The sequence below is a fragment of the Rattus norvegicus genome, chromosome X (genome assembly GCF_036323735.1).
Source record: "Rattus norvegicus strain BN/NHsdMcwi chromosome X, GRCr8, whole genome shotgun sequence".
Classification (NCBI taxonomy): Eukaryota; Metazoa; Chordata; class Mammalia; order Rodentia; family Muridae; genus Rattus; species Rattus norvegicus.
The window spans coordinates 38550455-38566939 of NC_086039.1; the positions used below are offsets into that span (position 1 = coordinate 38550455).

At 38.3% G+C, this 16485-nt stretch overlaps 1 protein-coding gene across 1 annotated transcript in view; it reads right to left on the reverse strand.

Annotated features, from left to right (window-relative positions):
* Map3k15 (mitogen-activated protein kinase kinase kinase 15) overlaps window positions 1-16485 on the reverse strand; it is a 145604-nt gene that overhangs the window by 28312 nt on the left and 100807 nt on the right. The window contains exons 12-15 of the mRNA XM_039100568.2: window positions 16028-16077; window positions 10887-10982; window positions 4324-4411; window positions 2251-2384 (exon numbers count right to left, since the gene is read on the reverse strand). Of these exons, the coding sequence (XP_038956496.1) occupies window positions 2251-2384; window positions 4324-4411; window positions 10887-10982; window positions 16028-16077 (368 nt within the window). The remainder of the gene's footprint in view (window positions 1-2250; window positions 2385-4323; window positions 4412-10886; window positions 10983-16027; window positions 16078-16485) is intronic.

Here is a 16485-nt window from a genome sequence, read left to right on the forward strand (position 1 = left end):
TTTTAGATAAGGAATATTCAATCTGTAACAACACAGCCATGTAGGCCTTCTAGAGGATCATAATGCCCCAAGTTTCTCAGGCACTGACACAGTGCCTGTTATGTGGAAAAACTCAATTAGGGATAGCTATTTCTACTATTACTATTGTTTGTGTATAGATTCGCCAACAAATTTTCACCTCTTTCAACAATCATCTTCCTTGCATGGAAGGTGGTGGTCTGGAAAATTCTATCTTACACTGCTGACTCTACGGACTCAACCCGGAACTAACGATTTGCCCAGTCCCAGCCTGTGGACTTTCAATTAAATTCACTACCCCCAACTCTTTATGAAACACAAATTTCACTTTACCACTTTTTGTCATAGACTCTACATCAATACAGTATTTTTTAAGGCAACAGAAAAGGACCTTCCAATCAGGTCAGAAGATCCCTTTTAACAGTTTTACCTCATGGGCTTTCATTAGCCCATAGCCTATATCAAAGCCTTGTAGGAATTGATTGCTTTCTCGATGTACTTTTATTTCTTAACAGCTCTGTTTTTTCCTCCTAGGCCTCATTTTCTACCAAGGTTATACCCTACTTATTCCTCAAAAAATCAGCTTGAATAAGATGTGTTCTCTCTAATTTGCAATAGCTTATTCAGGAAAAGTTAGTCCCCTGTTTTCTAAAGACAGTTTGTGTACCCTTCTGTTACAGCAATTTTTATTTTAACTCATGGGAACAATATCTCCATTCTCTACCCAAACAGAACCCTAGGGTCAGGTCAGTATTCCAGTCACCTCTTACTTCCTAGCACCAGCCCAGATTCATGAATGAAAAACATGCCCACTCATTCTTAATTCAGGGTAAAAATTTTATGAATTGGACAAAATGATGTTTCAGGCCCTTTCTAGCTCAAAAATCCAGGAACTACTGTGGACAAGGAAAAGCTAGAACAGCTAGTGCTAGCAATGGAGGTACATGCTAGGAATATCCCCAGATCTATGTAACTGCAACAGCTTATCTATTGCATGAGTAAGAGAGAATATTTGATGAGGGCCTCAAGAGAATGGAATGCACATCTTGTTTCTGTATGTCCCTTTGGGAGTCCTTGAATCTCCATCAAGCTTCGTTTCCATATTGGTTTCCATATTGGTAATATGAAAAGATCAGATTAGTTTCTTTCGGGTCTTTGTTATAATTCACATATTATACTATCCCACTGAAAATGAACAAATTAGTGAATGAATGAATGAATGAATGAATGAATGAATGGTCATATACAGTTGCTAGAAATCCTGTGTAACCTAGCCTAAGACAGTAGTCATCTAGATGGAGGGAATGTTGTGCGCATATCCATCAGCACCCCGTGCTGGATGTAACACTGCAATTATGGTGGATGTGTCTGTGGCCCATGGATGGTTATTTCTGTTGGGTCATGATTACATGTGTAGCTTCTTTACAGAATCCCTCAACAGTAGATATAGATAGGGTCTAAATTTTAAATGATGTGAACTTAAAGAACATGAAGTTGGGTAGGTAGGGAGGTAGAAAGGATTTGGAAGGACTTGGGGGAGGGGAAAGACTATGACCAAAATCTACTGAATGAAAAATTGAAGAAATAAATGTAATGATAAAATTGCAGAGTAGGTTGTAGTACTGGTGGCGCAAACATAGCCCCTAATCTATGGGTAAGGTTGAAGGGCACAGTTAGTAACCAAATTTGTACGGTGAAACTGTTTTTTAAAGCATTTAAGTTCTGTCATGACATATCCAGACAAATCATAGCCATTTTCAATTGTTACAGTGTAAATTTAAAAGCACTCAGTCAAGGCTGGAGGTGTAGCTCAGTGGTAGAGTGCTTGCCTAGCATGCTCGAGGACCTGGGTTCTATCCCCAGCACTGAAAAACAAAGAGAAAAAATTTCTCAGTTACATTTTAAAATATTTTCAAAATAGCTGCATAAAATGTAAAATTTCAGACATAGTTGTGGGCAGAAATACAATTTTTTTTAAATATGACCTTTTGTAATCCATAAACCTCTTATTAGTCTACTTTTTCTTAACATATTTATAATATGCAGAGACTAAACGCAGATCACCCTTTAAACAAGAGCATTACAAGCTCTGACAGCATAAAAGAGCAACATCATCCTGTTGATACAAATGAAATCCTTAAATCCTTAAATCATTAAGTCCATCAGTAACAGGCCTGGGATACAGAGTGTTGAGATAGCAAATGTAGAATACTGAAGGCAGTCTTAACTTGCCTGATATCTCTCTCTGGGATTTCCTTGATGGCTATTCGTACTTGATTACTCAGATCACGGCCGGCATACACAACCCCATAGGAGCCTTTCCCCAAGACAACTCTCTCCCCATTCACATCATGGTCATACTCATACTAAACAAGGTAAAACAACAGGATAAATAAATAAGGAAGGAAGGAAACAAACAAACAAACAAACAAACACAACTTGTCAAAGAGAAACCCAAAAGTTATCTAACAAGTTTTCAAAACTATAAAGCATTAGTTGAGTGCCTAGTAAACAACATAGTTTTCAGGTTATATACTCTTTTATTTAACAATTATTCTCATTTGTTTGTGTGTTTATAGAATGACATAATGAAGTGGAATTCAGGACAGTAAAGAAATACCACTCACCTGTAAATTACCTGGCTCACCTTGGAGATTTTTCACCATTTTAATACTGCAATTTAAAACTTTCTAAGCATGTTAAGTACCACAAATAAGTCTCTTCCTGCATGGTCTCTTATTAACTTGTCAGGAAACAAACCTCTTTCAACAGCCCAGGAAAGAATTAAAAGGTAAAGTTAATGTTATCTTGATATAGAATATTCAGCATGTTGGGAGGTCTCCCCTTTCCTTCATAGAGGCTAGCCCTTACTGCAAATATGTTTTACAATTACGATTGCTAGTCTGTTTCACCTGTCTTACTATTAAAACCGGTTGCAGCCCTGTGGGTACGGTTAGCACACACCTATAATTCCAGCACTTGGGAGGCTAAGGCAGGAAGTTCATGAGAGCTCTGGGTTAGCTTGGACAGGAAGACCTGTCTTAAAAAGCAAAAACAAGGCCAGTAAGATGACTCAGTGGGTAATGGTGCTTACCATGCCAGCCTGGTGACCCAAATCCAACCCTCCAAACCCATAGAAAGGAGAATCAATTCTACAGTTATCCTTTGACCTCCACACATGTGCTCACACAAAGGGTGTACATACACAGTAAGTTGAAATGACAACATTAGTAAGCCACTGCATGCATTCAAGTATATTTTTGTTCATGATTAAAACAAAGGTGACAGTAGTCTAAGCAACTCTTATGTAAAACACACACACACACACACACACACACACACACACAGAGAGAGAGAGAGAGAGAGAGAGAGAGAGAGAGAGAGAGAGAGAGAGAGAGAAGGGTATTTCCGGCGTTTGGCACACCCCTACTGTTTCTATTTACTCCACATCAGTTTATACATTAAATGAATGATGTGGATGTTTCTTGTTATGTACCTAAAGATGCGCATGCTCATGTCAATTAATATACAATTAGGATAACTTAAGGGTCTCTACTGTCTGACAGAACTAGAAACAAGCCTGCTCCACAGGTTTATTTCAGTTTCTCTTTGTCACATCTGTTGCCTTTAAAGGCCATCTAGTCCACTTCAATAACACTCTGACTGGAACTGATAATTCTTGTACAAGACTCAATTTCTAAAATGAACCCTTTAGCAGCTTTTTGAAGAAAACCTTAAGGAATTAATTTCAGTCTAACTTTGAAATATGCAATAAAATCTCATTAAATTATAATTACTGGAAGAACTTGAATTAGTGGTAAATCTCAATGATTGCAAGATTTAAGCACACATAAATGGTATAGTCATTGTCTGCTGTCCAAACAAGCTTATGATAATGTCATTTTCTTTAAAGTGATTTAAATACTGGTATATTTAATATACCATCTATAAGGAGATATAAGTAAAGTCCATTTACACAAAACTCTGTTTCCACCTTGTCAGTTATTTCTCTTGGAGTCTCATACATACTAACATAGAAAAATATACTTTGCATAGTTATATATGAAAGAAAATTTTAATGTAATCCATGGCCATTTTTCAACATTCTGACAGGATCATATGATTTTTCTATAGAGATACTTCAAATTTAGTCTCTGAGACTCATTGACAATATCTGTCTAGCTCAAAAGGATCTTTAATAATACTCGACAAAGGATTTCACATGCAAATTGGGACACTTTTCTTTAGGCACCAATGATATTATTAAAGAATGTTTTTGCTAGTTTTGGGTCTTCTGTGACTTACCTCTAAGGTGTCTCCATCCGCCTCTCCCTCCAACTCCACTGTACTGCCCACTCCATTGTTCAGCATCTCTTTGACCAAAGAGCAAAACCTAGAACAGCAAATGTCCCAGGGTATTACACATCAGCATCACTCTTGCTCCTTAAGTTTACCTTAACTCTATTGTATTAAATTGTACTCAAACAAACTAAACCTCTACAAGTTGTAGAGCAATCATTTCACTCTTGACTTGACATGATACTTTAGTGATTACCTAATCCAGTTCTAAAACATATGTGCTACCTAAGTCCTCTCCATGTAGTATCTAGTCGGTTACCTGATGCCAAAGTACCTCTCTTAAATGCAGCACATATGTAGAACTAACAAGAACAGTTTCTCTTCTATAAACTACAGACTTTACTTTTGTGGGTTCCACACACACACACACATATAGAATATATAGAGAGATATATTGAATGTAGAGTTAACTACATTCGATTTTGTCTAGGTACCACATTTTCTTTATCTATACGTCTTTGGGGACACTTGGACTGTTTCTATTTTTGACTACTAAGTGCTGCAATAGACTTGGGAATGTAGATGTCTCCTTGACAGACTGATTTCAGGTCAGAAAAGAGGGGTGATTACTAAAGGCTGAGGATAGCAGAGAAAAGGGAGGGGCTGAAAAGGATGATTAGGGACTGAATGAGGAGATGGCTCAGTGGTTAAGAACATAAGTAAGATGCTGCTCTATACAAAGAATCAACAGAACCAAAAGCTGGTTCTTTGAGAAAATCAACAAGATAGATAAACCCTTAGCTAGACTAACCAGATGACACAGAGAGTGTGTCGAAATTAACAAAATAAGAAATGAAAAGGGAGATATAACTACAGAATCAGAGGAAATTCAAAATATCATCAGATCTACTACATAAGCCTATATTCAACAAAATTTGAAAATCTGCAGGAAATGGACAATTTTCTAGACAGATACCAGGTACCAAAGTTAAATCAGGAACAGATAAACCATTTAAACAACTCCATAACTCCTAACGAAATAGAAGCAGTCATTAAAAGTCTCCCAACCAAAAAGAGCCCAGGTCCAGATGGGTTCAGTGCAGAATTCTATCAAACCTTCATAGAAGACCTTATACCAATATTATCCAAACTATTCCACAAAATTGAAACAGTTGGAGTGCTACCGAATTCCTTCTACGAAGCCACAATTACTCTTATACCTAAACCACACAAAGACCCAACAAAGAAAGAGAACTTCAGACCAATTTCCCTTATGAATATCGACCCAAAAGTACTCAATAAAATTCTTGCAAACCGAATCCAAGAGCACATCAAAACAATCATCCATCATGATCAAGTAGGCTTCATCCCAGGCATGCGGGGATGTTTTAATATACAGAAAACCATCAACGTAATCCATTATATAAACAAACTGAAAGATAAAAACCACATGATCATTTCATTAGATGCTGAGAAAGCATTTGACAAAATTCAACATGCCTTCATGATAAAAGTCCTAGAAAGAATAGGAATTCAAGGCCCATACCTAAACACAGTAAAAGCCATACACAGCAAACCGAGAAAGTAATTAGGGAAACAACATCCTTCATAACAGCCCAAAATAATATAAAATACCTCGGTGTGACTTTAACCAAGCAAGTGAAAGATCTGTACGATAAGAACTTCAAGCCTCTGAAGAAAGAAATTGAAGAAGATCTCAGAAGATGGGAAGATCTCCCATGCTCATGGATTGGCAGGATTAATATAGTAAAAATGGCAGTTTTACCAAAAGCAATCTACAGATTCAATGCAATCCCCATCAAAATACCAATCCAATTCTTCAGAGAGTTAGACAGAACAATTTGCAAATTCATTTGGAATAACAGAAAACCCAGGATAGCTAAAACTATACTCAACAATAAAAGGACTTCAGGGGGAATGACTATCCCTGAACTCAAGCAGTATTACAGAGCCGTAGTGATAAAAACTGCATGGTATTGGTACAGAGACAGACAGATAGACCAATGGAACAGAATTGAAGACCCAGAAATGAACCCACACACCTATGGTCACTTGATTTTTGACAAAGGAGCCAAAACCATCCAATGGAAAAAAGATAGCATTTTTCAGCAAATGGTGCTGGTTCAACTGGAGGTCAACATGTAGAAGAATGCAGATCGATCCATGCTTATCACCCTGTACAAAGCTTAAGTCCAAGTGGATCAAGGACCTCCACATCAAACCAGACACACTCAAACTAATAGAAGAAAAACTAGGGAAGCATCTGGAACACATGGGCACTGGAAAAAATTTCCTAAACAAAACACCAATGGCTTATGCTCTAAGATCAAGAATCGACAAGTGGGATCTCATAAAACTGCAAAGCTTCTGTAAGGCAAAGGACACTGTGGTTAGGACAAAACAGCAACCAACAGATTGGGAAAAGATCTTTACCAATCCTACAACAGATAGAGGCCTTATATCCAAAATATACAAAGAACTCAAGAAGTTAGACTGCAGGGAGACAAATAACCCTATTAAAAAATTGGGTTCAGAGCTAAACAAAGAATTCACAGCTGAGGAATACAGAATGGCTGAGAATCACCTAAAGAAATGTTCAACATATTTATTCATAAGGGAAATGCATATCAAAACAACCCTGAGATTTCACCTCACACCAGTGAGAATGGCTAAGATAAATAACTCAGGTGACGGGGTTGGGGATTTAGCTCAGTGGAAGAGCGCTTGCCTAGCAAGTGCAAGGCCCTGGGTTCGGTCCCCAGCTCCAAAAAAAAAAAAAAAAAAAAAAAAAAAAAAGAAAAAAAAACTCAGGTGACAGCAAATGCTGGCGAGGATGTGGAGAAAGAGGAACACTCCTCCATTGTTGTTGGGATTGCAGACTGGTACAACCATTCTGGAAATCAGTCTGGAGGTTCCTCAGAAAATTGGACATTGAACTACCTCAAGACCCAGCTATACCACTCTTTGGCATATATCAAAAAGATGCCCCAACATATAACAAAGACACATGCTCCACTATGTTCATAGCAGCCTTATTTATAATAGCCAGAAGCTGGAAAGAACCCAGATGCCCTTCAACAGAGGAATGGATACAGAAAATGTGGTACATCTACACAATGGAATATTATTCAGCTATCAAAAACAATGACTTTATAAAATTCATAGGCAAATGGTTGGAACTGGAAAATATCATCCTGAGTGAGGTAACCCAATCACAGAAAAACACACATGGTATGCATTAATGAATGCATAAGTGGATATTAGCCCAAATGCTCAAATTACCCTAGATGCACAGAACAAATGAAACTCAAGACAGATGATCAAAATGTGAATGGTTCACTCCTTCTTTAAAAGGGGAACAAGAATACCCTTGGCAGGGAATAGGGAGGCAAAGTTTAAAACAGAGGCAGAAGGAACACCCATTCAGAGCCTGCCCCACATGTGGCCCATACATATACAGCCATCCAATTAGACAAGATGGATGAAGCAAAGAAGTGCAGACCGACAGGAACCGGATGTAGATTGCTCCTGAGAGACACAGTCAGAATACAGCAAATACAGAGGCGAATGCCAGCAGCAAACCACTGAACTGAGAACGGGACCCCCGTTGAAGGAATCAGAGAAAGAACTGGAAGAGCTCGAAGGGGCTCGAGACCCCATATGTACAACAATGCAAAGCAACCAGAGCTTCCAGGGACTAAGCCACTACCTAAAGACTATACATGGACTGACCCTGGACTCTGACCTCATAGGTAGCAATGAATATCCTAGTAAGAGCACCAGTGGAAGGGGAAGCCCTGGGTCCTGCCAAGACTGAACCCCCGGTGAATGTGATTTTTGGGGGGAGGGCGGTAATGGGGGGAGAATGGGGAGGGGAACACCCATACAGAAGGGGAGGGGGAGGGGCTAGGGGGATGTTGGCCCGGAAACCTGGAAAGGTAATAACAATCAAAATATAAATAATAAATACCCAATGTAATAAAGATGAAAAAAAAGAAATACCCAATGTAATAAAGATGAAAAAAAAAAGAAATACCCAAGTTAATAAAGATGAAAAAAAAAAAAGCCAGTACTAACAATAATCAAAATAATCTCGAAAAACCAGCACAAAATTGAAAGGTGTACATTTCATGATTTTATAACTTCCTGAAAGCTACTGTAATAATGTTTACTTACAAATGGATAGATATGCAAATAAATAGAAGTCCAGAAATAAACTCTTAAATTTAGGGCCAATTCATTTTCTTTTTCTTTTTTTTCAACTTCAGCAGCTCATGTCCCAAGTGGGACAGGCCGGTCTACCAATTCATTTTCTAAGAATGCCAATACTATTTGATGGACAAAAGAATATTCTTCTCAATAAATGGTGTTGGGACAAATATCACACATGAAATGCAAAGTTATATTCCTATCTTATAGTATATTTAACAAATTAAAGGGATAGCGACATAACTTATTAGGTAAAGTCACTTGCTGCTAGACCTGAAGACCTCATTTCAATCCCTGGAATCCACAAAGGAGAAACTCTAGTCTAGCTAGTTGTCATCTCATATCAACATGAACACCTTGGCACCCCATACCCAACCATAAGTAAATAAATAAAATGAACTTAAAATGGAACACAGACCTAAATATAATAGCCAAGCCTATTATAAATTTAGAAAAGAAAAAAAAGAACCTTAGAGTACTTCAAATTAGGTAAAGCATTTTTAATTTAAATTTATTTTTTTGTGCATGCCTGCTAATCTGTACACATTCCATGTGTGTGACGCAGTGATCATGGAGGCCAGAAGACAGCATTGGATCACCTGGATCTGGAGTCACAGGTGATTGTGCGCTGCCATGAGCTATCTCCAGCCCCCCAAACCATAAATATAAACAAAATTGCAAATGACAAGAAAATGGATAAATCTAATAATTAAAAATATTTGTGTTGTGATACTTATCAGTGATTGATAACTCACAGAATGGGAGAAAGTCTTAGCAAATTACATCTGGGTATGTATGTAGGATATGTAAGCATCCCATAATAAAAAGACAAATAGCCCAACTAAAAATGAGCAAACATCATTTTCTCATCAGCAGAAATAACACAAAGATATTGAGCATCCTCTGTTATGAGGCACTAAGCAATATGCAGTATCATTTCTGTGCTATTCCTACCCAAAATAATAACTCACATATAATTATGAGAAAATAGGAAATAAACCCAAATTAAAGGACTACACAACATATAAGACCTGTGCCTTTTGAAAGTCTTAAGTCTTCTCGATGAGAGGAGACAGAGATAGCCACTCAAGCAGCACATGATCCTAGATTGGATTGGGGATCAAAGATAAAATACCTTGTTTTGTTATAAAAGGCATTAGGATAGAAAGTAGGTAAAATCTTGTACTACATTATAATCCCATGTCCCTCTTAATTCCCAATTATATAGCTACCACAGGTATAGAAGTGAAGATTTCTTGTTTTTCAGAACTACACTAAAATATTTAGAGGCAATAAGGCATTATTTCCATGGCTTACTCCTTCTGTTAGAGAAAACAAACATGCATATAGAAACAATATGAAATGACTGTAGTAAAAGGGCATCTTGAGGAATTCTGGGTAAAGCATTCATGCTAATTCTTACTTTTTTGAAACTTTCCTACAGCTTTCAACATTTTTCTAAATAAAAAGTACGTTTTTTAAAAAAGTTGGGCAAAGTTTGAACACTCAATCATTTAAAGAGGGTACAAAAAAGTGTCTAATCAACACAAGAAAAGATGCCTAGAACTATCTGTCAGTAGGGAAATTCAATTCAAAGAAATACCCACTATAATAGCTAGAACTATTTAAAAAAATAGATAATGAAAGAAAGAGAGGTGGAGAAGTTAGAACTTTCATATATTGCTAATGGGAATGTAAATGGGAGAAGAGTTACCCTAAAATCCAGTATTTTGATGCCCAAAAATCTACAAACTTGGTGTACTCACAAAACTTGCATATGGATGTACACAGAAGTAAAATTCATAGTAATCCAAAAGCTACAAGCATCCTACATGACCAGCAACTGATGAACAGACAAGATAAAATGTAGTATTAGTTCTCTGAGGGAGTATTGATACATGATATGTTATGGAAGACTCTTAAAACCTGGACACTAGAGAGAAGAGCCCAGGCATGAAAGGCCACATATAATGACACACATACACATAATGTCCAAAATAGACAAATTAATAGAAAATAGGTTGGTAGTTGTGTAGGGCTGAGGATATAGAGGGTCTGGATAAGAGAAAATGGTAAGTGAACATTAATGGCTACTGGGTTTTCTTTATGATAATGAAAATATTTTTAAATTATATTGTGATAGCTGGAGCTACATTAAAATTATTAGCTTATATACTTTAGATGGTTGCAAGGTATGTGAATTCTATCTCAATGATGTAAAAACAATTTTATATGAATTAAAATTTTTAAGAAAGATAGTTAACATTTTTCATAACAATGATCCTTCAATATCATCTGTCACAAATACATTGCACATACCTAAATTTACTATAACTCACCTATTGCACTGTTCTTCGGTGGAAAAGTAGATTTGAAAGTCATCAGAATTATCATGGACATAAAGAAAACAGCACCGTTCATCAAACTTGGATAGGCTGTAAAATTTCAAAACATAAGAATGTTTATACAGCTCTTACTCTTACTCTTCTCTTCTCTTCGCCCATGCCCTCTTTGTCCCTATCCTTCCCCCCCATATCCCCAGCCCCTTCCCTCCATACTTCTCCCCTCTTCTACTCTTCTTCTCTCATTAAACCTTTCCATGTGGGAAAAAAAGAATGCTTATAGAAAGTCAGGTATTGTGGTACACACTTTTAATCCCAGCACTGGGAAGCAGACACAGGTAGATCCCTGAATTTGAGGCCGCCCTGGTCCACAGAGCAAGTTCCAGGACTGCCAGTGCTACACAGACAGACCTTTTCTATAAAAAAAAAAACAACAAAAACAAAGAAAATGCCTATGCACACATTATGATGCCTATTTTATTTTTTCACAATTTAATTTAAATTTTTTATTTACGTTACATCCCAATTTCAGTCACTCTCTCTCGCCTACTTCCAGTCCCACCCTTACAAATCACTCTCCCCATTACCCTTCTCCCCTTCTCTGAAGGGGAGCCCCCTTGGGTACTACCCCACCCTGAGACATCCAGTCTCTCTAAGACTAAGCACCTCCTCTCTTACTAAGGCCCAACTAGACCATCCAGGTAGGGGAAGGGGTTCCAATGGCAGGCAACAGAGTCAGAGACAGCCCCCATGCTCCAATTATTAAGGAACCCACAAGAAGACCAAACTGCACATCTGGGGCAGAGACTGAACTACCGACCAACTGCATGGTACTGGTACAGAGGCAGACAGGTAGATCAGTGGAATAGAATTGAAGACCCGGACATAAAATCACACACTTACGCACACTTGATCTTTGACAAAGAAGTCAAAAGTATACAATGGAAAAAAGAAAGCATCTTCAATAAATGGTGTTGGTCTAACTGGCTGTCTGTATGTAGAAAAATGAAAATAGATCCATATTTGTCACCTTGCACAATGCTCAAGTCCAAGTGGATCAGGACCTCAACATAAAACCAGAGACACTCAATATAATAGAATAAAAAGTGGGAAAGAGCCTTGAACTCATTGACACAGGGGGATGTTTCCTAAACTCCAATGGCTCACTCTCTAAGATCAAGAATTGATAAATGCAACCCCGTGAAACTGGAAAGTGTCTGTAAGGAGAAAGATAACGTTAATAAGACAAATCAGCAACCCAGACTGGGAAAAAATATCTTCACAAACCTCACATCCGATAGAGGGCTAATATCCAAAATATATAAAGAACTCAAGAAGCTAACCGCCCGAAAACCAAACAACCCAATCAAAAAATGGGGTATAGAACTAAACTGAGAATTCACAACAGAAGAATCTCAAATGGTTGAGAAGCACCTAAAGAAATGGTCAACATCCTTAGTCATCAGGGAAATGCAAATCAAAACAACCCTGAGATTTCACCTCACACCAGTCAGAAGGCTAAGATCAAAAACTCAGGTGACAGCAGATGCTGGAGAGGATGTGGAGAAAGAGGAACACTCCTCCATTGTTGGTGGGATTACAAACTGGTACAACTACTCTGGAAATCAACTTGAAGGTTCCTCAGAAAGTTGGAAATAGACCTACCTAAAGATCGAGAAATACCACTCCTGGGAATATACCCAAAAGACACCCCACTATGCTACTGGGGCACATGTTCCACTATGTTCATAGCTGCCTTATTTGTGATAGCCAGAAGCTGGAAACAACCCAGATGTCCCACGACAGAAGAATGGATGCAGAAAAGTGGTTCATTTACACAATGGAGTACTACTCAGGTATTAAGAATGAGGACATCCTGAGTTTTGCAGGCAAATTGATGGAACTAGAAAACATCATCCTGAGTGAGGTAACTCAGATCCAAAAGGACATGCATGGTATCTACTCACTAGTAAGTGGATATTAGCCAAAAAGTAAAAAATAAAATACAGAATGTCCAAGATACAATCCATAGAACTCAAAAAGGTCAACAAGCTGAAGGGCCCAAGTGATGATGCCTCAGTTCCACTTGGGAGGGAGAAGAAAGCAACCACAAGGGGGGAGGGAAAGGGGATGGGGCAGGGGAGATGGGAACATGATCTGGTATTGGGTGGGGGGAAAGGACTGACACCCCAGGGGCAAGCAGAAAGAATGGAAACAGGTGAACTAGGGAAGTAGGAGGTTGGGAGGACCCTCCAGAATATACCAGAGACCTGGGAGGTAAGAGACTCTTAGGAAACAAAAGACAGGGGTGGGGGGGAACCCTAGATGAAATGCCCTATAGTGGGGGAGAGGGAACTTGTAGAGCCCATGTCCAGCAGAAAGTTAGAGCATTGAGATGGATGGGGTTACTATCCCACAGCCGAAGCTCTGACCCATAATTCTTCCTGTCTGAAAGAACTGCAGGGATGGAAATGGAGAAGAACCTGGGGAAAAGAAAGTCCAGTGACAGGCCCAAAGTGGGATCCAGCTCAAGGGGAGGCCCTAAGATCTGACACCATAACTGAGGGGACCTATTACGACTGCCCTCTGAAAGACCCAACAAGCAGCTGAAAGAGTCAGATGCAGATGTGTGCACCCAACCAATGGACAGAAGCTGCTGACTTCTCTGGTTGAATTATGGAAAAGCTGGAAGAAGATGAGGAGGAGGAGGAAGGAAACCCTGTAGGAGGACCAGCAGTGTCAATTAACCTGGACCCCTGAGATCTCTCAGACACTGGATAACCAACAAGGTAGCATACATCAGCTGAGATGATGCCCCCAACACATATACAGCAGAGGACTCCTGGGTCTGGGTTCAGTCAGAGAAGATGTGCCTAACCCTCAAGAGACTGGAGACCTCAGGAACTTAAGAGGTCTGGCGGGGTGGGTGGGGTGGGGCCACCCTAGTGGAGACAAGTGGGTTGAGAGGGAAATAAAATCTTGAGTGTGTAAAAAAAAATCAAAAAAGGAAAAAAAAAAGAAAATTGAAATAAATCTAAGTTATATTTTTGTACACTTCCTACGTTCCTGATATTATTAGTCATTATTTTAAAATAATTTTATTTTTAAATTTTATAAACCTATGTGTGTGTGTGTGTATGTATGTATGTATGTATGTATGTATGTATGTATGTATGTATGTATATGCTTGTGTGTGCAGGTTCTGCAGAGACTAGAAGAGGCTGTGTGATCCTCTGGAGCTGGAGTTACAGGTAATTGTGATCTACCAAACATGGCTGCTGGGATCTGAAGTCAGGTCTTCTATAAGAGCAGTGAGTAGTCTTGACCACTGAACCACCTCTCTAGCCTCAATGCTTCATTAATCTTTTAGTAAATACTTCCACAATTTGACTTTTCTTACTCTATGAAATATAAATTAGGAACACTTATACTGCAAATATATTTATCCATTGATTTTAATATGTATCAAGAGGTTCCTATATATTCAGGGCAAAGAAAATATGAGCAACAGAAAAGGGTAGAAAGTATGATCTCTGTCTTCTAGGCGTTTATAATCTTACAAAAACAGAAAGGTAAGAGTTTTCATGAAATAATTATTGTCTCAAAGGACTTTTGACACTTAGAAAGTATTAGGGCATTCATGGTCAAGGAATGTAGACCTGAGAAAGATCTTTTAAATATTTTCAGTCTATTTCTACCAAATGTCTGGATCTGACTTACATAGCTTCAAACAAGCAATATTCAGTTTGCTTAAATACATCCAGAAAATGGAAGTCATCACACTCTTATCTACTTAGAGATTTCTCTGTTAGAATGTTCACTCCAATTGGGTCAACATGTAATAGCCCTCATTCTGCCAGATACTTTAGCATCTATACAATTAGCTCTTCAAACAAATGAAGCCACACTTTATTGGGCCCCTTGTTGGCCATTTCTTTTGCTCCAGACTTTTTTCTGTTTGTTTTGAGATGTGGTAATGGTGCTGAGCTTGCTATGCGAGTCCAACTCCTGATTCTTCTGCCTTAGCCTCCCAATAGATGAAAAGTGTCTTAAAGTATTCTTAATGCTATAGACGACACAAAGATGTATTAAAACAGCAACAGCTTAGGGTGATTGAGAACAAATTACAGTTAGGTTATACACGAGCCAGTTTTGAGAAAAGAAGCTACAAAAAAAATTAACTGCAATAGGATGCGAAGACTGCCTGTCATGTTATGCCAGTCCTGAGGTCTTGTCATAGCTCTATGTAAACCCCTACTGACGGCTGAACTGGAAGCTAGAGGCATTTCTATGAAGTAATATAAACAAAAGGCCATGTCTACACCTTTTTCTACAATATTATTGCCACATAAGATAGTCTTTTCTCCTGATTTCAAGGGAGCATTATGCAAGTGCACCATCATTCCTATTTAAACAGTGATATTTTCAGGACAGGATCATTCTGGGTGTAAAGGGATCTATTCAGTGGCTTTTGAGTTAAGTGTTATGTTTAGCCAAACTCTCATTTGATTAAAACAGAAAAAGCAGAATCCTACAGAGGCTGGGTGATTTTTATAATGCCACAAAGCAAAGAGAGAACTTCTATCTCTCTCACAGTAAACTCCCATCTTTGGACATCCTAGTAAGTTGATTAGGGCATCTGAAGTATAGTAGCCTGGCTTTGGATAATCCATGAAAGCTCCCCACTCCTGATCCCAATAGCAAGTGACATAGCTTTTGGAAAATATCATCTCTGTTCCTATTAACAGTATCCCTGCCTCAGGAGCTCTGTTCAGGAGCCTACTCAAGTACTAGATGCAAGTACTGACTTCAGCCCTGGGGTGGTGGGGGGTGGTAGAGGAGGAGGAGAGCACTTGAACCTTGGCTCTAAAAAGATATTCCTTTTTCAGTCAACATTTTCTCTTTAAAGTATGGTAACTACTTTCTTCTACAGGGTTGGAAAAGGTACTGCGTTACAAGTCAAGAGGCTCTTAGTTACAGCATACTGTGGACATCATATGGGGCAACAATAAAGAAAATATTCTGTTCTGTTAAAATAAGAACATCCCATCTTATAAGTGAGCGGAAGTATCAAAACACCTTAAACACCTCCTTTATTGGTGCTAGGACAGAGTTACATTTTTCTCTTATGTTCTTACCTGATTCCTTTAATAGAAGAGGCTGTAAAATTCCATTCATGGATTTGTTTCTGCAAGTATAAATGACAGAACTCAAGAGCTTGATTTTTCTCAATAAAATATCACTTCTGATTTAATCCTGTCATCAATTATTTCTTCTAGTGTGTTCTCAATAGTGATTAGGGGTTAGAACAATATACTTTGCAAAATTTGGAACACAGAAAACATTTTCTGAGATATGAAAATTCATGTCTCTGATACAGTTTAGAGCAAACAATATAAATTTGAAATATGCAGCTTGGGATAGATACACTACACACATTGAGTAGTCTTTCATCTCCTGTCAACACAGTAGGCAAACTTTGAAATAGGCTTAGGAACAGCCTACCTCAGTTATAAAAATATTTGGAGATGTAAGACTGACAAACCTCATTTTTCTTCATTTCAGTCTCTCCCCAGGCTCACAGTTAACCCAAATT